This window comes from Prionailurus viverrinus, unplaced genomic scaffold (assembly GCF_022837055.1).
Source record: "Prionailurus viverrinus isolate Anna unplaced genomic scaffold, UM_Priviv_1.0 scaffold_33, whole genome shotgun sequence".
NCBI classification, from domain to species: domain Eukaryota; kingdom Metazoa; phylum Chordata; class Mammalia; order Carnivora; family Felidae; genus Prionailurus; species Prionailurus viverrinus.
In genome coordinates, this window is record NW_025927604.1 from 1602105 (window position 1) to 1628824 (window position 26720).

General features: G+C 63.8%; 1 protein-coding gene across 1 annotated transcript in view; it reads right to left on the reverse strand.

The window, feature by feature from the left end:
- Window positions 1-13846: 13846 nt before the first annotated feature.
- The window catches only part of TPO (thyroid peroxidase), a 45421-nt gene continuing 32547 nt past the window's right edge, over window positions 13847-26720 (reverse strand). Inside the window, exons 14-17 of the mRNA XM_047845108.1 lie at window positions 23958-24089; window positions 20196-20295; window positions 14927-15050; window positions 13847-13985 (exon numbers count right to left, since the gene is read on the reverse strand). Of these exons, the coding sequence (XP_047701064.1) occupies window positions 13947-13985; window positions 14927-15050; window positions 20196-20295; window positions 23958-24089 (395 nt within the window). The 3' untranslated portion in view covers window positions 13847-13946. The remainder of the gene's footprint in view (window positions 13986-14926; window positions 15051-20195; window positions 20296-23957; window positions 24090-26720) is intronic.

Genomic DNA, 26720 nt, shown 5'->3' on the forward strand with positions numbered 1-26720 from the left:
ATGAGGGGCTCCCCGCTTGCAGGGGGGCCGTGCCCCAAGCAGAGGTGGCACAGAAAAGCTGGGGGAGCTCTGGTGTGTGGGGAGGTGGGCATCTTGGTTGTGTTTCTGGCCGGCTTCTCCCCTCACCAAGCTTGGACCCCCATTAACAGACCTGCGGGCCTCATGTGGGGCCAACAGTTTCTTCCTGAGAACAGTGGAGCTGGGTCCAGGCCACCAGTGACGTGCCCGACGGCAGCTGGTTCTGGAAAACAGCCGAGTGATGTCACCCGCAGACACGGTCCCCGGGGGTCAGCGCGTTCGTGGTCCACGGGCTGATGAACTGGTTTTCTCTGCGGGCAGCGTGACACGTCCAGGAAGGATCTGATCCTCACGCTGACGGGCTCCCTCCCTGGGTCCTGCCCACAGACGCCGCCGGTTGTGTTTGCCAAGTGCATTAGCAGGTGTGTTCGCCAGGTGTGACTGACGAGTGCGGACATTGGAGATCAGCGGCCGTGTTACACGGAAATGACCGGTCTCGTAACTCGTGTGTGGAGACCCTGTGTCACGTGTGCAGGAAAGATAACCCGTAAGCGTCAGAGCTCCCCAATCTCGGGGTGGGAGGGGGGGATGCTGAAGGCGGAAGTCGCCGGATTCTTCTAGTGACGTGGCTTTTCGTGGCACACGGACCGTCACAAAGCGTAGGCACTCCCACACAGAAACCCCGAAGTCCGGCTTCCCCTCACAAGGTCTTACAGTGCAGGTGGGCCTGCATGGGGCAGCAGGCCACGAGCCTGCCGGGTTCTGAGCTGTCCTCGCAGCCACGTGACCTGTGGCCTCGAGAAGGCCAGTCGGTGACCTGGAGCGTTAATAAAAATCCCGGTTTGGTTGACCGTTTGCTTTGCAAATGAATCTGGTCTTCCGGCCGGTGAGCACGCTTGCTGGGCCAGCCCGCTGTCCAGCCGTCTGCCGGGGGCTGGGCTGGAGGCACGTCTTCCTCTGGAGCCCCCACCCCCACCCCCAGGAGGAGACTTGGTCCCCACGGCTTCCGCGCGGCACGGCCTGACCCCAGCAGGGCTGCAGGCCGCATCACGGGCCCTGTAGCTTCCAGCGAGCGCCCACCCTGGTGTCGCCCCGGTGACCCAGATGGGGCCCAGGGCCCCCAGGAGATCCTGAGCGCTGGCCCCAGGCTGACCAGACTTCCCCCCGCGACTTTCGGCAGGAAGGTGGCTGGTGGGGGGACACAGCGGGGGAGGGGGATGGGGCCATTCCTACTGATAGCTCCTCGCTGACTGGGTGCATCCTGCCACGCCTGCTGGCCGCCCCCCGCTGACCCCCCACTGGCCCCCTCCCCGCACTGACCCACCAGGGGCCACCCCCCTGCTGACCCCCCACTGGCCCCCCCGCTGACCCCCTACTGGCTGACCCCCCCACTGGCCGCCCCCCACTGTCTCCCCCACTGGCCACCCCCCTGCTGACCCCCCACTGGCTGGCCCCCCCCACTGGCCGCCCCCCTGCTGACCCCCCATTGGCTGACCCCCCACTGGACCCCCCGGACTGACCCCCCCAGTGGCTGACCCCCCAGTGGCCGCCCCCCCTGCTGACCCTCTCACTGGCCGCCCCCCCCACTGCCCCCCCCACTGGCCACCCCCCGCTGGTCCCCCACTGACCCCCCCCACTGGCCGCCCCCCCCACTGACCCCCCACTGGCTGACCCCCCACTGACCCCACTGGCCGCCCCCCCAGTGGCCGCCCCCCCACTGACCCCCCCACTGACTCCCCCCCACTGGCCATCCCCTGCTGACCCCCCACTGGCCGCCCCCCCAGTGGCCGCCCCCCCGCTGACCCTCCCACTGGCCGCCCCCACTGGCCACCCCCGCTGACCCCCCCCCCACTGGCCACCCCCGCTGACCCCCCCCAACTGGCGCCCCCCCACTGACCCCCCCCCACTGGCCATCCCCTGCTGACCCTCCCACTGGCCGCCCCCACTGGCCACCCCCGCTGACCCCCCCCACTGGCCACCCCCACTGACCCCCCCCCACTGGCCATCCCCTGCTGACCCTCCCACTGGCCGCCCCCACTGGCCACCCCACTGACCCCCCTCCCCCCACTGGCCACCCCCGTCCCTGGGCCGCAGTCCCCACCTCCTCTGGGGTCTTTCCTGGTCATATGCCCTGGCCCGCGAGGTCTCCGTGCCAGGCCGCACACCCCAAGGACAGAGCCCGGCGTCCGTCCCCACGGGCAGACACCGCTGTAGGCAGGTGAACAGGAGTCCAGTCCTACCGAGTCTGACGCCGTTGGGGACTGAGCAGACGTCACGGAGGACGTGTCTGCCTGCAGACACTGGCGGACCCTCTCCGTGGTCACCGCCCTCGTGGCCCCAGGCTGGCGCTCACAGCCTGCTTCCAGGAAACGGACGAACTGGTATCTGATCACGTCTCGGATTTCCAGGGTCCAATCGCCCCGATACAAGTGGGCGAGAAGGTCCCCCTGCTGTGTGGTTGGAGGTGATTTCCGTCCCTAACGGTAGACGTTGGCATCTCGATCGTGGTCACAGGTGGTGCAGAAGACGCGGTCCGTGCGCTGAGGTGGATGTGGGGTCGGTTCCCAGAGTGTGGGAAGGAAGAGCGTGCCCCGGTCAGGGTGTGCAGGCGGGAGGGTTTGTAGAAAATCCTCCGTCAGGCTCACAAACGGAATTTCCCTTTGTCCTTAGTCGCCCGGCTCATTGGAAAGGCTGCCGACTTTCTGCCACGAAAGCGATCTGAATGTTGAAATCAGTGACCTCTTCACAGAGACAGTAGGTCTGGGGGAGTCCACGGGCCCCTCCTGGTTTCTGTCCGCTTAGTTCAGTGCCCAACATGGTCGCCTGTGTGCGCAGTGCTCTCTCCGTAGGTGACAGCGTCACCGTGTCATTCTCTGGGGTTCCCCAAACCCAAGGGGGCCGTGAACCCGTCGGCTTACACCGTTGCCCTCCTGGTAGGAAGGGAGCCCCGGAGACCCCTGAGCTGGGCAGCAGGCGGGAGGAAGGCCAGTGGTGGGTCTGAGGCATTGGGACGTCTGACTTTGGGTCGCGACCGAGTTAACCTCATCGTCCGTTTGGCTCAGTGACCCCTCTGAGGTCGCCGGGCCGGGGTCGGCCCCCAGGGCTCTGCCTGCGGGTCCTGCTCCCCCATCAACAGGAGGGGATGGGACGCTGGCCGGCACGGGGAGCCTGGGACAGCCCGGGCGGCTTCTGTGCAGGACCCCTGCCCCCCGACCAAGGGACCCCGCTTTGTGGACCTCCGAGTGTCCCCAGCTGTGCCAGGGCCTCCTTCCCGGGGCTGGGAGTTTGGAACCATCTGCTGTTCTCATCACATAGTTTCCACCTTCCTGGGAACAGCCCGTTTGTGGACGGCGTCCAGCTCCTTCTGTGGCGGCCGCCTCCTCTCTGGTGTGTGTGTGGCTCGGGCCCCACGCAAGCCCTGCCCCCACTGCCTGACACCTCAGTCCCTGCCCCCCGGGCTTGAAATGAAATAAAGCTGGCCTCAGGGGTTTGCGAAGGAGACACGCTGTAGGGCACCAGTCCCGGGATGAAGGTCTGGAGGGTCCGCGGGCTGGGAGAGCCCCGTTGCTGAGGCAGCGAGGGGGTTCGCGCAGGTGTCCCGGCGTCTCTTGCGGCAAACGGTGCGCCCCACAGAACGTGTCAGGTTCGTGCTATTGAGGACGGAGCACAGCTCACCAGGGGTTGTTAGCCGCAGACCCGGATCTTCCGGAGGTCTGATCTGCCCCTAAATTGTGGGTGGACCGTCCAGGGAGCTCTCCCTGGCCCCGGTGACACGCTGCGGGCAGAGGTGGGCACACGGGCCACAGTAACGTCATAATACGGGTAAGTGGATCAGAGGAAAGTGTCTGTAACACGGCGGGGTGGTGAGGACAGGAGGAGGGTCCTGCAGTGGGACATGTGTGGCACATTGGAGGAGAGGCCGCCAGGCGCCTGTGTCTGACCTGACATGGGCCCAGGACGGGGCTGGGGGCCACCAGAGCACGCACACCCTTGGGCGCTGGGCCAAGGATGTGAGGGTCTCATCAGAGCAAAGGGAGTTAGTGGAGGGACTGTGGGGGGTCGAATAGTGTCCCCCAAATCCAAGTCGCCCGGGCCTCATTAGTGACTATTTGGAGGAAGGGTCTTTGCAGATGTAATTAAGGTAAGGGCAGGAAGCAATTGTGGTGTGAAGCGATGGCCCTAAATCCCACGGCACCCTTGTGAGAGGCACAAGAGGACGCACAGAGACACAGGGAAGAGCACATGGTGGCCATGAGCCCAGGAAGCAGGGATGCGGCGGCCACCAGCCCAGGAAGCAGGGATGCGGCGGCCACCAGCCCAGGAAGCAGGGACGCGGCGGCCACGAGCCCAGGAAGGAGGGACGTGGCGGCCACGAGCCCAGGAAGCAGGGATGTGGCGGCCACCAGCCCAGGAAGCAGGGATGCGGCCCTGCCCTGCCCATACCTTGACTTTGGGTCTCCAGCTCCCAGAACAGTAGAGGACAAGTTCCTTTGGTTTAAAGCCGCCTGGTTTGTGATAATTTGGGAAACAACACGGGTTGTCAAAGGAAAGGAAAGTGATTTCATGTATCAAAGCCAAGAAGACACAGACCCTGGGTCCCGGCCCTGTTCCAGTGTCTGCTGTCCTCGTGCCTCGGTTTCCCTGAGCGCTCCACCAGCCCCCCCCCCCCCTTCGTCACTGGTGTCCCTCCCATGGCAGAAGATGAAGACGTGTGTCTTCCCAGGGAGCAGCTGGGGGCCCCGGTTGTCCCTGAAGGTCTCTGTGGCGAGTGGAGACCAAAACAATGCCTACCCCGCTGTGTTTACGGGCACGTCGCTCGGGCTTCTGGACTCTCCTCTCTGCAAGCTGGCTTGGGTCTCAGAGAGGGAGACACGTGGCGACAAGTGGGATTTGCCCCCTAGATGCGTAAGTGGCCACAGTTCTTACGTTCTGTGTAAGTTTTGACTGTTTTCTCTGTATTAAAATAATTTTGATGCATGGTTGTTGTAACGTGAGTAGGTGACTTTCGGTTCACTGTTTCCAAGTAAAACGCCAACAGCTCAGAGCTGATCATCTGGAACAAAGTACACACGCCTTCTGCCGTGGCCTCGCCCTCTGGTGTGGCCCCTCGCTCCCGTGGCAACCGGCTCCTCGGCTCCACAGGTGTTTCCAGCACCTTCTCCGGGCATTTCTGAGGCACCGAGAGATTTGCTCTTTTCCCTCCTTCTTGTTCACTGTAATGGCCAACATGCTGCAGTGGAAAACCAACATTTGCTTTGAGTTGTTCTTGTGAGACCGGCTTCCGAACAGCACGACTCCACAGGCACCTTTCAGGTTCGAGTTCTCTTCGCGTAAGACGGGGCGAGTAGCACCTTCCTCTCTCCTGGAGCAGCGTCAGCATTGGCGTCCCCTGCGCTTGCCTCCTTGGGGAGGGACGGCGGGATTTGCTGGTGCCTCGGAGACTCTGGGGGACGCCGAGCACACCCTCTGGCTGGAATCTAAAACAGGAAGCGTGGACTCCAGACCCACAGCTTGGAATGTCAGAGCCTTTGTCGCTGGAACCAGCAGAGGCCAAGGGAACGCAGCTCGCTGCCCTCCGGAGGGGGGGGGGGTCCTCCAGGGCGACCGCAGGACCCTCTGTGCTGTCAGGGCTCCGCCCCTGCTGGTCCCCACCTCCGGCTCGGTGTCTCAGAGCCTCTGCTCAGCGGGAAGGTGAAGCTGGGTGAGCGTCCACGGCGCGTCCCCTGCTCCCCCCGCCCCCAGAAGAGACCAGGAGGCCCAGGGGCCAGACGCTGTTCACAGGCCCAGGGAGAAGCGGCCGCTGGCCGGGCTGGGTCAGTCACCTTGGGGGTCGGTGGGAATACGGCAGCTTTGATGGGAACCGATGCCCAGAGGAGGCGCGTTTCTCCAGCACAAGCGGCGGCGGGGGTGGAGGCTGGTCCTCGCAGCGAGATGTGGCCCCAGCGGCCGTGCAGAGGGGCCAGGGGCTCTGCCACTGTGTGTCTCAGGGGCCACTGAGTTTCTAAATCACACGCATGCAACCGCAGGGCACGCAGCTCCCGTGCAGGACGGACACATTCACTTCATTCACGTATCCGGGTATCGTGCCCCCGCTTCCTCCAGCTTGTGATCCCCTGGCTTGAACGTGACCTCCGCCTCGTGGTTGGTCCCCGTGAATCTGCCTAGAGCGGCCATCTTAAACGGAGGAATCGCCACCAAGCACAAAATTGCCCCAAAACGCCCACCCAAACCGCGCCGCCGGGTAGACCACGAGAAGGAGCTTCGATTGCGGGAGGAGCTGAAGCAGGAAGTTGGGGCGTGGCCTCGTCCCCGCGGCAGGACGGTGGGCAGGGCGGCCCCCGCTTCCTGGGGCGCCAGCGGCCTGACAGTGCCCATGCGGGGCTGCAGCGCACTTCCGCGAGCAGGCGAAGTCACAAGGGGACCCCGGATAGCGAGCAGGAGGAGGGACGTCGGGGACGGCGTGGGGCGCGTGCTCTGGGCGAGGCGAGGGACGGACCTCTCAGACGCGGGAACGTGCGGCTTCCCGGTGCCTGTCCTCCCGTGTGGTTGGGGGTCTCAGTCTGCGGGCCTCAGGAAGCCCTGCTACCCCGCTCGCGGACTCCCCGCCAGCCCAGCGCTTGGCACACGGGGTGGGGGCCGGCCACCTGCAGCTGGGGGACGGGGTGGGGGCCGGCCACCTGCGGTGGGGACGGCCCCGGGGACGCTCAGGTCCACACGAAGCCAGGCCGCTCTGTCCGAGTGGCTCCAGGGCAGCAGACAGGTGGGCGAGGCCTCTGTGTGAGCGGGGATCCTGAGCCACACAGCGCCCTGAGCTGACCTGACCTGCACCCCGGCTGCTCGGATGCACAGAGTCGGAGCAGGAAGGGCACTGGTTTGACTGGAAGAGACGCAAAGCAGCCACAGCCCACGGCCAAGGGGAAGGCCTCCCCTTGGTGAAACCACAGCCCGTAAGAAAGACAGCTGTCACCAACCACGTCGTCCAGAGAGTTTCCAGTGAAAATTGTTTTTCCGTTTGGGGTTGGGGAGAGAGGGTTCCAATGCTGCCAACAGAAATCACTTCTCGTGGCAGGTGCAGATTCTCGTGGCGTTTGTAGGCAGCTCTGTGTTCTCCAGAGGGGCTCTTAACCCCACGGAGCCCATCTGTGGTGGGGGGGGGCCCGACGGGGTCTGTGTTCAGTGTCTCAGGCTCTTGTCATGCGGGGCAGGGAGGAGCCGCACGAGCCCTCCCGCGTGTCTAGTCCCCGCACGGGGAGGGAAGCTCGCGAGCACTGTGGCCCCACGATGCACGTGACAGGCGGCCCCCGCGGGACGGCCCCAAGTGCCTCTGAAAACGGCCAGCGGTCCCAGGGGAGCTGGGGCACACGGGCTCTGAACCTTCCCTGTGTGCCCACCTCCCAGCACATTCTGGAATGAGCTCAGGTCTGCGTGCGCCCACGTCCTGGCTCCAGGCGCCCCTTTTTTCCCTTTTTTGAGTACCGGTTTGAGTTGCTGGGAGTCAGGAACTTCCTGTGATAATCACTCGATCCATAAGCGCAGGCCCCTGAAAACAAGCCCCGTGGGCTTCCTGTGCCCAAGGAGATGGGGTCCCAGATGAGGAGAATCTGTGCACCCGCGTTTGTGAGGGGATTATGAGGAGGCAGGTGGACTCGAGGGACAGGCCAGAGAGGCTTCCTGGAGGAGGTGATGTTGGCTCTTTCAGTGTTCCACTTTCTCTTCAGAATTTCAAGAACAACGGCTTCTGAGATGTGTTACCGATGAAAACAACTCTGACGATGTTAGGAAGAGAAATACTCAAAGGGTTCCACGAGAAAAACATCGGTCTGTCTGACGTGCGCTTTGGTGACTTCTGGGAACACTATCCTGTGTGGCTGCGGCGCCCCCTCGTGGGGCCGCACGTCCGCGGGGACACCGCAGGTCAGGGATGGGAAGGAGAGCGGTCCCTTCCAGCAGGTTGGGGGACACTCGGCCCGGTGTCCCCGGGGAAGGACGCCTTGGGGACTGTGGGCACCTCTGAGATGGTGACGTCCCGTCTGGTCACTGGGTGGGGACTTGGGTGACGGTCAGATGAGCAGGGGACACGGCCTTGAGGCCTGCAGATATTTGGGGTCCAGGCAAGGGTCAGGTTGCCCCAAGAAAGGGCAGGGCGTGCAGAGAGGAGGCCGCGGGGAGGCTGGTGTCAGCCTCGTGGCCCGGACGGGTCCGGGGGCTGCTCTCCCCATCTCCCCTCTGCCCAGGATCACGTCCCCAGGGCCGGCTGTCCTCTCCCTGGAGGCGAGCTGGGCCTATCCCCTGCACACGGGGCCGTGGATGCGAGCACTCCTGAGGGTGGGGCCGAGTGCTCCTCGATTCTCCATCCCCCCTGCCCAGACCGGACAGAAGTCCTTCATCCGAGGACCGACCTGACCCGGCCACGCCCCGGGGCCACCACTCTTCCGGCTCCCTTCGTGCCGTCGTGTCCATCCCATTGGTCCTGGGACGGCCACGTGGGGCCCGGGTTAGCGTGAGAAACCACCACGGTCCCTGCTGGGTTCTTGCCACCGGCAGAAGGGTCTCCCCGTGGCCTCCGCCCGGCGGGACGGCTTGCAGACCCCGTGCTCAGGTGGGTCACCAGCTGCGAGCCCCACCCATGGACGAAGTCCGCACTCCGAGCCCGGGGGCCAGCGACGGTGGTGTCCCCGCCAATGTCACCTACTGCCTGTTTTGGGCATGAAATTTTGTTGGTGCTCATCTGTCCACGGCCGCTTGCCGCGGCAGAGACCACGGCTCCCTCTAAGCCCAAGACATTGTGTGGCCCTCTGCAGAGAAGTCTGTGCCTGTTTTCAGGCAATCGTGATTTTACCGATGGGACCGTGTCCCGAGAGGCGGGACCACCGCAGGAGGCCCAGGAAACCACTTCCAAGGCGGGTGGTGTGTGGTGTTGGCCGTGGGCCCCAGGCCACAGGGGCTCCGCCCGCCCTCCTGCACGAGTGATTACAGTCTCCTCAACCTCCCCTCTGGAGCATAGTGGATAGTTACCTTTTGTCCCATCCCGCGCATCTTACAGTTCGTCTAAACTTATTTGCATAAGTGATGGTTTAATTTCCATGAGAAAAAAGGGGGCGTCTTTGTCCAGATGGATTTTATATTCTGTCTGCATCACGGATATCAATTTTTCATGCAATGCAATAAAATGGGCTCCAAACTTTGCTTGTTTTCTAATTCACCTGTTACTGCGGGGGTGGGGGGGGGGTCAAAGCTTTTACAAAATTCTCAGAAAGATTTTTTTGCTTTTAAAAACATGTTTGATAACGGATCACTGGTTCAGACAGCAAGGCCGTGCGGGGTCCCGTGGGGAGCTCCGCGGCAGGGGCTTCACGAGACCTCAGGGCGGCCTGGGGACCCTCTGCGGGCACCGCGAAGCCATCTGCTCACCGGACCCCCACCTCCTGCCCCCTTGCCGTCCCTGTTCTGACCTTCACTTTCCAGCCCCGAGCCCTGCGCCCTCACCCGCCCGGTGCAGAGGCGAGAGTCACAGCGGAGCCCCAGCAGCGCCGTGTCAGCGGAGGCCGTTTCCCAGGCTGCGAAACAGACTCTCCATTTGGGGAACCAGGATATGCTCTTACAAGGTCCTGCTTCCTCGAAGGTTTTCCTTCCCGAGGACTTTTTGGGTGAATGTTTTTCTTCATATTCTAGGCCCGAAGCTTTGAGAGGAGGAAGTGATGCTCTCCAGGGAACCAACTTGTCCCTCAGGTGCTGGGGGAGAGGTGGCCCTTGGCCAGCGTGGCTTCTGGGACCCCCAAACTCACCCCCCGCCCTCTTTGCTACCTCCCCCATGATAGCCTATTCTCTTTTTATAAATATGTTGTTTAAATTTTTTTAGTGTTTATTTTTGAGAGAGACAGACAGAGACAGAGTGAGCAAGGGAGGGGCAGAGAGAGAGGGAGACACAGAGTCCCAAGCAGGCTCCAGGCTCCGAGCTGTCAGCACAGGGCCTGATGTGGGGCTTGAACTCATGAGCTACGAGATCATGACCTGAGCTGAAATCGGATGCTTAACCGACTGAGCCATCCAGGAGCCCCCATGACAGCCTCTTCTGAGGCATGGAAATAATATCAGTCATCTGTACTTTAGTGAGAATTAGGACTAAAATTTCAAGCCAGAAGTTTCCACCCTGCCTTGTTACAGCAAGTGTTGTATAGTGCTTCTTTGCTATCCTGAAATGAATCTCACAGCTAAAAGAACTTATCTGCACAGTTTAAAAATCAGCACAGCGTCCTAAGTGTTGTATAAAGAAGAAGAACTTCGGAGCAAACCATTTAACGTGAAAAGGATTATCCGCAGCTGCCCAAGAGGCTCCTGCTGTTGGCTGCTGTTTTCTAAGGAAGTAATGTAGGCCGAAAATAAGTAACATGACATTCAACTGAATGTCGTCAATGCTTTTTTGTTTCTACTTCACGCCTTGAAAGGAGGGATAAAGGAGTATCTTTATAAAAGTACACAGAACCGCAGCAAAACGCAATCACCCCAGACGCAACCCCGTGGGACGTGTGACCGAAGAGCCTCGCACAGTCCAGAAATGAGGAGGAACTTTGGCTGGGAAGACAGGGTCCTGATTTGCTTAATGAGCTCAAGACACGAAAACTGTGCAGAAAACGCTCTTGTGTTTCGGAATGGACCGCTTCCCCGGAGTTGGGGCCCGGTGGCGGGGGGGGGGGGGGGGGGGGGGGTCCTGAGGCGGGACCACCGCCTGTGCCCTCCCAGCCCTCATGAGACCCCGGCCCCGCCGACTTCCCCACACCCGAGGTGGGGCCTCCGGCTAACAGAGGCTGTTCTAACGCTCCTTTGTGGAATCCACCGGAAAGAGACCCTGCCCCCACCCCCCAGCCCCAGGTCCCAGGACCGCACCCGCTCCCTCGTCCAACACCCCTCCCTCGGGGGGGTGCAGGGGAGGACGGAGAGATCGGCGACCTTCCAACACTTCGCCAAAGAGGGAGTGGGATCCCAAAGCCCTTGCTTCTCCGCTCAGCTCTGTCCTTTGCAAACGCCACCCGCTTTTGCAGAGTCCTCCAGCCACCTATCTGCCCAGTCCCCGTGAACGAACCAGCACTAACGTCAGCCCCGAGCCACCGAGGGGCAGCCGGCCGTCCCCGAGGCAGGGAAGCGCAGGGCCGGGTGCTGGGCGGGCACCGACCGGGGACCCCGTCGGGTGCGAGCAGGGCTGAGCCGGAGCCACGGGAGGCCGGCGGGTCCAGACCTGAGGCGCCTTTGCGGGGGCCCGGCCGAAGGTGCGCGGGCGGCCCTGCTCACCGGCTGGGCTGCTGTTGGGTGGGGGCGCCCGCCCGCGGGTATTCCTGCCCCTCGCTGGGGAAAAGCCGCTTCGACAGCACAGTGGTGGCCGTTTCGCGGACCCACGCTCAGCACGTGTGGGCTTGAGCCTTGGCTGTGTCATCGGCGGTCACACTCTCACACTCAGTGGCCCCTGGGGCGGCGGGAAGGGTGGGACGGGGCACCGACGCCCCCTTCTGGTGGGGTCACCCCCTGGCCCCCACCTTAAGCGCGGGAGGCAACGGCACAGGGGCGGGGCTTCTGAGCTCACGGTGGACACCTGTTCTTGCCAGAGGCCCTCCCTCTGCTGTCATTTGCCCTCCCGCTCCATCACCGCCTTGTTGGGACCCACCCGGGGGGAGGGGCGTGGTGGGGACCCAGGGGCCTCTCCCAGCTGTGGGTGTGCTTTGACTGGCCACGGAAAAAGAAAAAAAAAATCGAAATAAACAGAACAAAAATCCCCCAAGACCAATAAACACAAACCAAAACCCCCCAAAGTCAACCCTTTTTCTCTGACACCGAAAGCTGCTCTCGGTCCCACACCCACGAGGAAATGAATCCTGCCAACGATCTTAATTGCTAAGGGTTGGGATCCGCTTCCACCCCGACTCTGGGCGTGGCCTCCTCCAGCCTGGCCCCAGATGCGAGCCACCCCGACAGGACAGAGCCCAGCACCGCGGCCGGCGTCCTGGCCAGGGACTGGGGAGCACACCCGGGTCCTGCTACAGCTCCTGGTAACTGGCACACCGCTCGGGAGAGCACGGCAGCTGGAGTCCGGAGCGGGGCTGGAACCCTCAGGACTATTCTCCCAGATACACCTGCCTCCCCCAAGGGCTGTCTGGGGGTAACATGAGGTGCAGCGGGTGCCTGGAGGTGGGGGCGCCTGGAGGTGGGGGCGCCTGGAGGTCAGGGAGCCTGGAGGTGGGGACGCCTGGAGGTCGGGGCGCCTGGAGGTCGGGGCGCCTGGAGGTCGGTCACGAAGCCTGGTCCTGCCCCACGGGGGGCCCTGGTCGGCGGTGAGGCTCGCCCGGGACGGACGTGTGCACCGGAAGGGCCAGTGAGGGGTCGTCAGACCGAGAGCCGTCGGGACCGCGTGAGCTGGGCTCGTCCTTCGGGCTCATTACTTGTTCATCAGCACCGCCTACGAGGCCGGCCCCACGCGCACAGGCCCCGAGGCGGGAAAGCCCAAAACAAGAGCCTGGAGCGGAGGCCACGCACGAGTCGCGCTGTTGGTGGCTGGCTGGGACCCTGAGGGGCAGCGGACTGTCCATCCGGGTCCACCCATCTCCTTACGGAAACCGCTCGGAGTCAGAGCCTGTCCCAAAGGCTCTGTCCACAGGCCGGGGAGTACGCGGCGTGCAATGTTTGTGGGTCCACTACGCCCCCCATGTCTGGTGGTGAGGGGTCTCTGGCCGGGGTGCTTGACTGTGGCTGAATCGTCATTAACTTCATATTAACAGCAATGAGAGTCTGGGGACACAGGAAGACCCAGCACCCGTGGGGAATGACAGAATCTGCAGGTTCCGAACGCCAGGGCCGCGGACGTTCGGCAGTTTCCTTGCCGTGTCCTCCTTCCCGGCGCGTCGTGAAGAGGTGTCCAGGAGTGTGTCCCTCAGTCACCAACTCCCCAGGTTCCCGGGCAGGTGTGTCTGTGCTCTTCCCATCTCCCGGCTGGGCCCAGGGGGACTGGCCACCTTGGAGGGACCCAGGCTGCTGCTTGGTCGCTCGGTGTGGAAAAGTGGGGTGATGACAATAGCTGCTTTGTGGGGATGACCGGTCCCCCGACGCCAGCAGGTCCGGGGCCTTAGAGGGCCTCCAGGCTGTTGCCCGAGTGAGGGGAGCTGGGGGCAGGCAGCATGTGTCCAGAGCGGGGCGGGCCGGGCCCCAGGACACCGTGCCATCGACCCCTCGGGGCGGGGGTGAGACAGACCCCGAGAGTCGCCCTGCTTCCAGGCCCACCCGGAGGAGGGCAGCCGGGAGAGGACACAGGCGCGAAGGCCACCTGGGCACAGGACACTGGAAAAACGCACAAGCAGGAAACAGGTGCGCGGGCAGGAAGCGGGGTGGAAGGAAGAAGCAGCCAGGATGAGAGCGGGGGAGACAAGGCCTGAACGCAGTGGACACGGCGCCTCCCCGTCTGTCCGGCTGGACGAAGGGGCTGGTGAATCCCCGTCCGGGAGCCCCAGGAGGAGCCGGCAGGCAGGCTCACACACACGCACAGACAGACGGTTCACACACACGCACAGCCAGACGGTTGTCAGGGGAGGATTTATTTGTCCGCCCTTGAGTGTCACTGGACCACACGCCAGACGGGCCCTGATGTGGAAAACAGCCTCGGGAGTGATTTGGGGAACACGAAACCATTTTGAAGCCTCGAATGCCCCGGTCAGTAAACTGCAGGCCTACTGTCTTGTGTCCCGTTCCACAAAGGGGCAGCACACGTGTGTGTGACACGCGGCTCTGAGTGTTCAGAAGCAGCTCGCTTCCTGCAGGATGGAAAGGCCCAGGCCATGTCATTTCCAGGGTGCACTTCTGCCCCAGATGCCCCGAGACGGCCATGCGCTCCCAGGAATCAGCAGGAAGCAAGTTCTCATGCGGGGTTTCCAAGCAGGCGCCTGTGGTTACTACCGGCAGAGGAGGGTCTGCGATCCATAGGCCGGGTCCTGTGGGAGACAAGTCGCACTGAGCACACGGACAGCGTGTGCTGTCCCGCGTCAGCCCTCGGGTCTCGGCCGGGCTAATTAGGGGCACAGGTGTGCAGGGAGCATCTCCAGGGACAGGACAGCGGGCTGTTGCAAGGGCCCGCCGACCTCCTAGGTCTGACAGGTGCAGGGGTGCGAAGTGAGTTTTTAAAAAGTCTTACTTATGTTTATGCAATCTCTACACCCAATGTGGGTCTCGACCTCATGACCCGAGATCAAGATTCGCACACTCTTCTGAACCAGCCGGACGCCCCTAGAAGTGACTTTTTAATGCATCTGTTGAGGTCACACGTACAGAGTAAAAACGGTAAAAAACAAGCCCATACGCTACTTACAGCTATTCTTTTTTTTAAAAAGTACATTTAGGGGCACCTGGGGGGCTCAGTCAGTTAACTGTCCGACTTGGGCTCAGGTCATGATCTCGCGGTCCGTGGGTTCGAGCCCCGCTTCGGGCTCTGTGCTGACAGCTCAGAGCCTGGAGCCTGTTTCAGATTCTGTGTCTCCCTCTCTCTCTGCCCCTCCCCCGTTCATGCTCTGTCTCTCTCTGTCTCAAAAATAAATAAACATTAAAAAAAAATTTTTTAAAAAAAGAAGTCAACGTTTCCTTTCAGCTCCTGTTCGCTGGCAGCGTCTTGAGCCAGTACCTGGGGTGAACGCCCTCAGTTGGCACAACGAAAGCGTTTCACGGCTTCCACTCTGGCTCACCAGCTCTAATTTGCCCATGCTTTTTAAAAAGTAGGTTAACATTTCACTAGTTCACATTCTCCTGTAAATGCGATTTGTGGGAGAAAACACACAGGCAGGTGCAGAATGGGGAGGACCGGGTGCTGTGGGGAGCACCTCCTGGTCGGAACGGAAACACCTGCCACGCGGGGACCCACGATCGCCCGGTGTGCACCCACCTGCCCCACGCCCCGAGTGCAGGCACCAGGCTGCGTCCCCGTTTCCGGGGATGTTCCAGGACCCGGCGGGCAGGCTCCTCCTGTCTGCACGATGGGCAGTGAGGATTTGCGGCCCGCGTGTGTCCTGTGGACAAGCACACACTGGTTACGACTGTCATTCCTCAGAGGGACCCCAAGGGCCCGCCCCACACGCCGTGCTGCCACCGTGACTGGAGGGAGTGTTGGAGCACCGGGGAGCCCCGCCCCAACCCCGACCTCTCAGGGGAGGAGCCTGGTGGCATTACTGCGACGAGAACGTTCTCGCACGGCGTGGCCTGTACTGTCCTCGGTCAGACGAGGGACGTCAGGAGGCCACGGAGCGGGGCCAGCGCCAGCCCTGCGGCCGCAGCCACCACACCCGAGCCCGGTGCTGCCACCCCTATCTGACGGCACTTTTAATTCGTGCAGAAACGCGTTCAGAAACTCACAATCCGTATGCGGAAAACTGGGATTACGGGCAAGACCCCCACTCCCACTGACGTTACAATTCTCACACTCACTGAGGACGCTCTGCGTTTGAACGTGACCGTCTCTGACGCGCTGCATGCGCCTCTCCTGCTGGGGCCAGTTTTGGCCGTGGCCCCCCACCCCACAAAGCAGGGGCGTCCCCAGCGTGGGACACAACACCCTCCCCAGCAGCCGGGGGCACAGGGGTCACAGGGAAACTAGGAAATGCCGCGGGACGAATGGACGTGAGCACAGGACGCACTGGGCCCTCGGGCGCAGAGGTGGCCCCAGGAGGAGGGGCCGGTCCCAGTGATGCACGTCTACGTGGATATGAAGAAAGACGTCAGCCGAGCCACCTTGGTTTGCAGCCTGGGGCGCCGGGAAAGGAAGGACCGGTGGCGGCCGAGAGGCAGAAGGACCAGAGACCTGGGCAGACGAGTCTCACGGGCTGTGTGCCTCAACCTCCCCTCCCCCCCCACCACCTCCGCCTCTGCCCGCGGCCCAGCTCTCCCGCCGGGTGGGTGCCCCAGGGGCGTGGGCATGTCCGCCACGGATCTGGGACAGCACAGCACGTGGCCACCACTTGCCAGGAGGGGCCGTGCTCTCTGGACCCCTCTGTCTGGGATGTGTGGCTGCAGGCGTGGGACAGCCCCCTGTCTGAACCGCACGTCCCACGGAGACGGGCCCGCTCCCAGAGACACCCTCTCGCCGGCACCTGCCCCGGGCCCCCGGGCGTTCCGCCTCCCCGTTCGCCAGCCTTCCGCTTGTATCCTGTGTTTACCCTGCCATTTCCACTGGAGCTCCCGTCCCACAATCCATCTCTGCCTAACGGCGCTGGGCACGCGGGCAGCCGTGAGGGCCTCAAGGGACAAGGCGGTGGTGGGTTCGGTTCACACGGTCCTTTCGTTAGGTCGCTGCGGTCAGCTCAGAGTGGGAACATGCGTGTGCACGCGTGTGCATGCGTGTGCAGAACACTCACACCCCCCGACGGCCGCACACAGGCCACCACACCAACTCCCTTCGTCAGACCTCATGTTCTCGGGACGAGTAGTTTCACAAACAGGTTTTCAGGGAAAGAAAAACAGAATCTTCTGTGGACAGAGCATTAGAGCGGACTGTTTCCCTTTCCATCCTCCTTTTCGTTTGTCACGGAATTATGATTCCAACGTGTTCCGTAAGGAACGAGCGGGAAGCGGGCTCATGGGTCCTGCTCCCGGGACGTGGGGACGGACGGGACTGGTGAGGTGGCAGGAGGTGGGTGCGGGCTCTCAGGGAGCCGGCTGTGTGGAGAGACAGGAGCGTGAGGCTGTGAACGCGGCTTTCCGAGCCCAGCCTCCTCCTGTGGTGGGCGGGTCACCAGGACCTGAGCGAGAGCGTGGGGAGTGTCGGCCATCCTGGAGGAAGGTGTCGCTGATGGTGAGTCAGTGAGGACTCAGCAGGACATTCGGACACGTCCTCCACCCGCCAGCTGTGCCCGCCGCACGGGAGCCCGTCATCCCCGCGGTCACTTACGACGTCTCCAGGACTCAGGACACGACAGCAACAAGCCTTGGGGGGACCACCCTCCCTGGGGTAGCGTGGGTGAAGGCGTCTGGTCTCCTGGAAGGAAAGCTCTGGGAAGCCGGCTGGGCACTTGTTCCCGCTGGGTCCCCTGTGCCCGGACTGCAGAGGGCTCAGGGGAGCGCGGGACAGAGAGGGAGCCTCGGATTCGGCCCCCCCGCCCGGCTGGAGCGGAGGCAAGGAGGCCCCGTGCCTACACCCTCTGGGAAGTCACTGAATTTGCTCCATGGGGAGCAGAGGCCAAGACAGGAGGACAGGTGTCCCAGGCGTGTGGCCAGCCGCCACGCGCGACACTCGCTCCAACGGCGCAGCATGCTGGAGGGCGCCAGGCGAGGCCACCCAGCCTGGCGGCGGGGGTTGGGCGGGAAGCAGGGGCCCAGGTGCCAGGCGATTGTGGATTGCGCACGCAGAGCCGTCCGTGTGGGCACAGCCGGACTCTCCCTCTCCCCCTGCTGAGCGCCCGCTAACCAGATGTCCCAGGAGGGCTGCCCACCAGGAGCTGAGCCCCCTCCCTCTGTTCCCTGTGTGGGTTCAAATCCAGAGGACAAACTCCCCCTTTCCAAGCCTCCCCCCCTTGCTGGGAGGACCGAAAACTGGGAAAATTCAAGCTGTCGACCAAAGCAGTTTCAGGTAAAAAAGGTGAAAGGCCTTCGGGGCGCGGACGGGAGTGGACCCCGCAAGTGGAGAGGGTGCTTCTGGGCGTGGCAGGTCTGCACCCCCTCGTGGCTCAGGGTGTGGCTGCCTGGTCCACACGGCGGCCCCGGCCGTGGTCTGAGCCCGGTTCCTGCGTGAACTGGCGTCCTGTTTGCAAGTGAGCATCCGCCTCGAGCCGCTCGGCCGAGTGATCTCAGGTGTTCTCCCGGCTGCAGTCGGCCGTCAGGCTCGGGGGATGCTTCCCCCCACACTTCCCGGGAAAGGTGTTCGTGGGGCCGACGGCTGTCAGTTTCTTGGTGTGGGGGCTACAGGCGTAACCCGGTGACCAGGGCCGGTGTCTTAACGGCGATGTTCGCAAACACAAAATCGCACGTTCGCACTCAATTACGGAACATCAGCTGCTCGCCGCGTGACACTTGGCAGGTCGGGAGCGGCGCCCAGCCCGTCTGGCGGTGTTTGCTGACGGCCCCTCGAGTTTCTGTTGCTCCGCTGACTTAGCGGCTCGCTGCGGGGGTACTGGCGCCAGCATCCGCGCCTCTAAGAGCAAGTGATTCTCACAACAGGTTGCCGTCCTACACCTGGAGACGCTCCGCGAACCCGACTCCAGGGACTCCCCGCCAGGTAAGTGGGGGGTGGGGGGCGGTGAGCGGTCCGTGACCAGTCAGAACAGCCCTGAGGGTGCGACCACAGTCGGGCCAGAGTCAACTAGGAGGAGGCAGGGGCGCGGTGGCCGAGGACAGGCCCCGGCCCCGCGCAGCCCCCGGGTTCCCGCGGCTACTCCACGGCCGACCAGCCTGGGCAAGTGACACATTCCGGAAACGACAGACCGACACTATCATACGAGTTTCTGGGGCTTCAGCAACACCGTGTGGCGGCCTGGGGACTGGGCAACGGGAATCTGCTCTCTCCCTGTTCTGCAGTGTAGACACCCGAGGTCATGATGTCAGCAGGGCTGGAGAGGGACCATCCGCTCCAGCCGCTCTCCTGCTTCTGGGGTTTGCTGGAGACCCTTGGCTTGTAGACGCCCCGATCTCTGCCCTCGTCTCCACCCGGCCTCTCTCTGTGTGCGTCCTTGTCCCCGTCCCCCTTCTGTGAGGACGGCAGTCCTGCTGGGTTGGGACCACCCACTGCAGCACGACCTCATCTCAACTAGTTTCATCCACAGCCACCCCGCTTCCACATGTGGTCACGTTCCGAGACACCGGAGGTCGGGTCTTCAGCGTGTGACCCCGGGGGACGCACGTCAGCCTATAACAAAGACTCAGGTGACCGACAGAGAAGTTAGACGAGGTAACAGCTGAATTTACCGGCCCGTGTGACCCGTGATGTCTGGGTCTTCCTGTTCATGGTGACCCGAAGGAATCCCTCGCGGTATCGTCTGAACTGCGGCAAACGTTAGTTCTGTCGGACGTTACGAATCTGCTGCAAAGCGTGTCCTTTAAAAACCACTTAGCAGACACACAGTGAACTCTTCAGGGACAGAAATCGAGGCAGAGGTGGTCTTGGAGCTTAAAGGATATGGGTGCCGGGTCTATCAGTGCGTTTCGGCAGGGGGATGGGCGGAGGGGGGCCGTCGTGCTAGGGGGGGCTTCACCTCCAGCTGCTGGGGACAGAAGCAGGGCTGTGGCTGGCCTTGGTCGGTGACACCCGTGGAGCACAGCAGTGGCCTCACAACGGTGACACCTGTCTGCCGTGGCTATGAGGTTTGGCTGTTTAAAACCTGCTTCTGCAGGGTGTAGGAACACGGGGAGATGTCCCTCTTCAGGTCAGGGGCAGGCGTCTCTGAACGTGTTGGGACGTGGCGGGAGCCACGGAGGCGCCGACGCGTGGAGGTCACCGAATCGCTGGAAGACGGGAGAGACGCAGAGCAACGCGGGAGCCGCGGGGGCCGTGGGGCGAGGCCTCGGGGCCGTGGGGCGAGCGGCAGGAGGGACAGACCACAGGAAGCAGTGGTGGACGAGGTGCGGCAGACGCGGGTGTGGAGGGGCAGCCAGACGGCACGAGCAACGGCTTCGTGCATTTTATGCACGTGAGAAACTTCAGCAAGAGTCTGAGCTTGACTCCTGAGAGCTGCTGGTGAGAGCGGCTCAGGGGCGCGGACCCGTCCGCCGCACAGACGCCCAGATCTGCCTCTGAGGCCCCACCACGCTGCCAGGTTCGGCGTAAAAGTCCAACTTCCCAATTCCCAACTGCCCAGGAGTCGGCCCTGGAGTGGCGGATGTGGCTGAAGACAGGACCCTTGTTCTCTGAGAAACCAGGGGCGGGGGGGGGGGGGGGGGGGGGGGCGAATCTTGGCTCCTGAGAGAGCATCCTGCAACCTTGTAACATTCCCAGAACCCCATCCCCGGGGTCTCCGCCCACAGACACCTGACTCCGGGGCGTGAGGGCCATTGTCCCGCTTTCCTTGTTTGAAGCGTCATCAAGAACCAGGAAGTCTAATGCTTTGTACAGAACAGCTCTGGGGACGGAAGGGCTTGGGGCACTGACCCTCTACCCTGGCCCCTGAAACACAGCAGCCTTGCCCGCGGGGAGGAAATGGCCTCCCTGCGGCGGAAGAGCGGGGACTTACCACCTGCAAACCACCGTCCAGGTGAGGCCTGCCAGGCCGCCGACGAGCAGGGCACCCAGCGCCACGGAGACCCAGGACGCCTTGGGGAGCCTCCCGGAGTCTGAGGAGAAGGAGGGGGTTAGCGAGCCGGCCTGCCGAGCGTGTGGCCGGTGTGCCCGGGAGCCCGAGCCCACCCTGGTCCCGAGGGGGCCCGCCTCTGCTCGCGACGGCGTGGTGCCCCTGGGGGCACAAATCTGCCCGAAGCAGCCATTTGCACCGACGGGCTCCCCCCGATGTGAGGTGCAGGGAGAGCTGGGGAGAGCGCAGGGGCGCCTGCCCTTTTCCAGGAAACAGGCCCTCCCGCCAGGACCGACAGGCAGAGCCGCGTGAGCCCCGTGGAGAGGTGCTGGGGACCCCGCGTGCTGGTGCTGCGCTCACAGAGGGGCCGAGCGGGCGGGTGGGGGGAGGTGCAACGTGACGCCACGAGCTCGAGCCCTCGGCGCCCCTTCTCGCAGAAGCAGGTGGAGGCCGAGCTCCGTTCCATGGTCGGAGCCCCGAGGGGGAGCCGTGGGGCCCCGACACAGCAGGCGGCCCAGCTACGGGCTGGCTGTTCATTCTGCAAAGAAACTGAGCAGGGCTGATGGGTGCGGACCGGAAGGGGCCGTGGCTGGACGGGGGTGAGGGGGGGCTGCAAGGAGTCGCCGGGGACGTGCAGGGCTCGGTGACGGGACTCGGGAAGTGCCCGGCCCACACCTGACTTCCACCTCCCCATCCCAGAAGTGGGGAGAGAACAGGTGGCCTCTCCAGACCCGTCGCCTCCCGGGTCTCACCACCTGCCCAGGACGAGCCTGACAGGGGGAGAGGGCGCGGGCGTCTCTGCGGCTCCTGTGTGGGAGCAGGTCCTGTGCCTACGTGTGGGTCATCCCAGGTCTGCTGGGCTCAGTGCCGGCCAAGCAGACACATGGGACCTGTGACTCTTCGATCCCACTGATTTTTCTAAAATGGCCAAGAACAGACTTCCCAGACGCCTCCACCGCGGTCTGTGGCCTGTCACCCTGCATCGAGCCAGCTCCTGTGTGGGAGGGGCCCCACCCCACCTGCCTGATGTCCACCCGGCCTTGCCACTGTCCCCAGCCTCAGCGCGGCTGCACGCAGATGGGCCTAAAGAGGTAACTGAGGTCGAACGAGGTCGTGAGGCCGGCCCCAATCCCGTTGATGGGCGTCCTGTGAGGAAGGGACATCAGGATGCAGCCAGCACAGGGAACCAGGTGAGGACCCGGGAGGAGATGCCACCCACGGGCCCGCCGGGGACGGCCCTGCCCACACCCGGATCCCCGACTCAGCCCCCGGGACGGGTGACAGGTCTGCGGTCCGGCCCAGCCCGTGTGTGTTGGATGTCCGGGCCACCAAGCAAGCGAGCACAGGGCCCCGTCCCAGGGCTCCGAGCCAAGCAACCCCGGAGCTGGCTGAGCACGACTGGGTTCCAGACGCCATCCCAGGATCCGTGCGGCTGCCGCGGGGTCTCCTCTCACCTACCCTGATTCGGGGAAAGCCCGCACACACGTGTGGCCATTAACAATCGTGCACAAAACGCACCAACACAAGGGCCCTTTGCCCACAACGTGAGCGTGCCCGGTGGCCCAGCTTTCCCGTGGCACCTAGGGTCTCTCAGCCTGTACGTGGTCGTGGACACCAGTGGGCAGTGGGTGTGGCGCAGGGAGGGGGGGGGCCGCGCCACAGGGAGGCGAGGGGGGAGCCTCCGGCAGACGGGCATCAGCACTCTGTCCCCACCCACCCAGGACGGGATGACAACGCCGAGTGACCCAGGCGAGAGTCCGTCTTTCCCAACACCAGGCCCCCGCCTCGCCGAACACGTGTGCACGTGGGGTCCTCCCGCCTGAGAGCCCACCCTCTGGGACAGGATCGCTCGGAGAGGCTGGTGGGGGGGCGTCCGGAGCAGACAGCTCCTAGCGTGCTGGAGGCAGCCACAGCGGGTCACGTGGGCGCACACACACACACCCGGCCACGACAGCAGCGGGACGCGTCCCCGTGGGCGGCGCCCAGGCCCGGTGCCCGTGCCACAGTAAGACCTGCCACGGTGCTCGTGGATGTGGCTGTCAGGGACGGAGATCCCTCAGGGTGGCGAGACGGGGGTGTCTCCCGTGGGGGGCCCCCCTCGCCTTGAAAGCGGGGCGCCGGGGCCCCAGAGCGCAGGGACTGGATTTTCCCTGCACCTGCCCCTGACGCCCTCCAGCAGCTGACGCCCCGCCTGCCGCTTCCGGGCCCGGCGAGGCTCCCCGGCGGGACCACGCGGTCGCCCGGCACGCGCGACCAGCGCTCTGCACGGGCGGCGTGTGGGGGCGGGACTGGCTCCTGTCCGGGGGGCCCTTCGAGTCACAGCCTCTCAGAACCGTCCACGGGGCCTCGACCCGCCCGCCGCACTCAGCCCCTCAGTCGGCCCTCATGACCGGAAACCGTGAGCGCGCCCGCCGCTCTCAGCGAACACACGGGCGCCAGGATGGGCGCCTTGGTCCCAAAGCTGGCCGGGCCCCTGCACCGCCCGCCTGCGGAGCGCCCTAGGCTCCCCGCACATCCCTGTCCCTCGCGTCCACCTCTGGTCGCAACACCCACGTCCTGCCGCCACCTCGGCCTGGCCCACGGCAGCCGTCTCCTGCGGCGCAGGTGTGAGGAGGCGCCCCGCCCCCCGACACAGGGACATAGGGGACAAGGGCCTGCTCCGCGTTGCTCTCGCCGCCTCTCCTGTCCCCCCTCCTCCCAATCATCCCCGCGGGCCTGCCCCAGGGCCTTGGCACCGAAGTGCTTTTCCACCCCTCACCTCCGCCTGCGCCCCGCTGTGACAGAGACGCTCCCTGAAGCCCTGGGCGGGCCGGCGTCCTCACGGACATACCTGCACGTCACGCGCCCCTTTGTGGCACTTACCACGAAGGCGGGCTCTTCGCGGCTTGTGAGGCTGTGGGTTCGTGCCTTGCTCCCCTACAGGACTCTGACCCCTCACAAGCCGGGGACGTCAGGGTCCCGCCACCCCGCCATCCCTGCGCCTCATGTGGGCGCCCGGGCGGTGCCTGCTGCATGCATTCGGGGACAAGGGTGCCGCCTGGAGTCTGTCTGGAGCGAGGGGCCCCTCCTGCCCCCCACACTCGCCGCTTCTGCAGGGATCCCCCAGCCTGACCACGCCCTCAGGCTGCTTCCCCCCCCCCCCCCCCCCCCCCCCCCCCCCCACCAGCCCGCGCTGTGTGGCCGGCTTCGGGTCTCCGGCTGCCCTGGCGTGTTTGCAGTTGGGCTCCGTCGGCCTGGTGCCCCACCCCCACCCGAACAAAATCTGTCCCTGCAGATTCTCCTTCACGGGGGCGAGGCGCCAAGTTAGGAACCTGGATCTGCAACCGAGTGGCTGTGTGACCCCCAGCAAGTCACTGGACCTCTCTGTTCCGTACGGAGAATGAAACGTGGTGCCAGCCTCACAGCGGAAGCTCCCGGGAGAGGAGGGACGGTGCCCCCACACTGGAGAGGACAGGAAGGTGTCCCCAGTGCCGGAGAGGACGGGGCGGTGCCCCCACGCTACCTCGCCCTTCACGAGTGTCGTGTCTTTCCCGCAGCCAAGCTGGGGTCGGAACCGGCTGGTCCCCGCTCCCACCCAGAGTCACGGACGCGGCACAGGGAGCACACACAGGACGCCACGGGACACGCATCTAGGAGGATGACCCTGCGGGCCTCTGGAAGGCGCACTGCAGACGCGCTCAGGACGCAGGCGGAGGGTGGACTCACCCACGCACGTCGTTCCGTCCTCCCCCAGCACGTACGGGTCTGCGCACTCACACCGGAAGCTGCCCTTGGTGTTCCGGCACCGGGCGGACGGGTGGCAGGGGGGCTGTGCCACGTCTTCACACTCGTTCACGTCTGCACAAAAGCACACGGAGGTCAGGCGCCGTCCCCTCCCCAGCTCCGGTCCTCACCCTGGGCGCAATGCAGGCCCCCCAGACTGCTGCCTAGAGAATACGAGAACCCCCAGTGCCCTGTGGGGCGTGTCCCTCTCGGGGGAGCCTCTGTGGGAGCACCTGCTCTCTTCTCGTCGGCCTGTGAGGTCAGCTCAAGAGCCGGTCGGCCACTCTGTGACCACGCTGCCCAGCACGACCAGGCCGTGTGGTGGGCGTGCGGGGCGGGGTTGTTCCTGACACGGAGATCGAGGTGTGGGCTCCCCCCAGCTGGGCTCTTCCCACGTGTAAACGGGTGTAATTATGCACATCCAAGGGGCCAGGGGTCAGGGCTGCGGTGTGTCTCGAGGGACATGCTTGCCCAGGTTGGGGACCCGCACCTTCTGCTCCCCCTGCCCCGGGGAAGCCACGGAACGCGTGGGACAGACCCACACTGGTTAGGCTTTGCCTAGTCCTAGATTCCTGGACCGTTACCTGCCCAGGTGCGTCTCCCCCTCCCGAGCTCAGGGTGCTGACCCGGGGCTCCCTGTCCAGTAGACACAGGAGCCACCGTTTGTATTCATGGATCACACACCCTCTGGGCAACAACAGAGCAAAGGGCCACAGACACCCCGCGTTTTATCCACTTTGATTCCCGACTTCGAAGCCCTCACGAGAGCCTCATTGCAGTTAATTTCTAGGTTCGCTTTTTCCACCAGCCTTTCGTGTGGATGGGCTGGTGGAAATGTAGGGCTGAGTGACGAGGAGAGTGCGTGTCTCGTCTGACCCGGGCACCACATCCTCAGGAAAGCCTTTCTTTCCTCCCTGCAGCCGTGGCCGCCGTGGTTCACCGAGGACAGAGGTGGCTCTGACCTTCACATCAGTTCACCCCACGAGGAAAAGCACTCTCTGCACTGTGTTCAAAGGCTGTTTTTCCTTGACTTAGAAACTCACAGTGCAGGGCACAGATCAGGTGAAAAACACCACGTACAGAAATAGCACATTTATACCGCTGGCTGCACCGCGTCAAGTTTTCCAGAATTTGTTTAAAGATATTATAGCTTAATCGTTAACGCAGGAGGACAAAACACAGGTCGTGTAAATAAGAGGTTAACACCCTCTCCTTCCTCGTCCGGTCTCACGGTGCCAAGTTTGAAACCGAGATTAATGAGTCGTCGTCTTCACGAAGGCATTGGAAGTATTTACAAACAGGCTCCTCTCGCCCCAAGCGGGTTCCCACTGTGCAGCTGCTCCGTGATGTGCATCTCACCTGGTGAATCTGCGGACAGTATCTCACGTCAGTGGACACACTGCTAATTTATTCAGCACCAGAGTTCCCGGTGTGGATCCACCAAAATCCAACCCACCGGCTCTGGACCCGCTATGTTGGTAACGCTGGGCATCTGCCTGTGCTTTCGCTGTGCCTGTGACTAACCGGAACGGAGAAGCCACGGACACGGATGACCCCCCTCGGTCAGGTCGCCTCTGCCAACGCGGAGTCACAGAAGCCCTTGGTTTGGGGGCAGATGACAAAGCTACTGAGGTGGCCCAGGCAGGGTGAGCGGGGGCGCGGGCCAGCGGGGGGCAGGATCATTAGACCGGGAGCAGGCTTCTCAGAGCCGCCCCGCCCGACAGGGTCTTGGTATCCGGGCAGGTAGGTCCAGACTCGGGAGCTCTGGGCGCCCGGGGGGGGGCGGGGGGGGGACCGTGAGCCAGGAATTGTGTCCACGCGGGGGGCCACGCCCCCCGAAGGCTGCCGGGTTCACCCCACCGGGGTTCAGAACCGAGTGACGTTCACTGCTAGTGGTCAGCATGAGCCAGGCATGTGCCGGGCAGACGGCTGATTAAGGAAGAAGAAACACCCGATGGGTGTGAGACGGGACGTCAGGAATAGAGCTCTGGGGTCACGAGGGCTAAAATCTGCTGGAATCCACACGTAAAACGTCTAGGTATTTAGGCAAAAAGGGTGTAACCCATGGCACCGTGGGTTCCTGTGAACCTCGAGGACAAAGCTCTGGCTTCCCCCGACCATGTCGGATGAGGCGCGGGGTGTCCTCCAGCCTCGCCGCTCACCTCCTGCTCATGCAAATCTGGGCACGGGGGTTTTCCGGTCCAGCCCTGGGCCTGGCGATACGCTCCCCCGAGCCGGCAGGGTCTCACCTGGTTGCTCCTGTTCTGGCGACTGCTCCTCAGGGCTCTCCCTGGACACGACTCTGGGGCCAGCCACCGGGCCCCTCCGGGGACCCCGACCCCTCCCAGACCCCGGCCCTCGCCAAGCAGGTGCACAGGACCGCACTGCAGCCCGGCCTTGGCGCTCACGGTCTCCGTCAGTCTCTCTTGTGTGACCACCGCAGCCCTTGGGGACAAGACACCGCTGGCCTCCGAGACCGGAACCGCATCTTCGTCACCGAGACAAAACGTCCGCAACGTGAACCACTTCTAGCTGAGCATTTCCGTGGCCGTAAGCTCGCTCTCGCGGCCTCCATCCACCTCCAGAATGCTTTCCTCTTCCTGAACTGAAACTCCTGCGTGGCTGCACCCCTGTGCCCGCTGGGCCGTCAGCAGCTCCTAACAAGCAGCCCGCGCGCGGCTCCCTGCCTGCCGCCAGGCTCCTCCC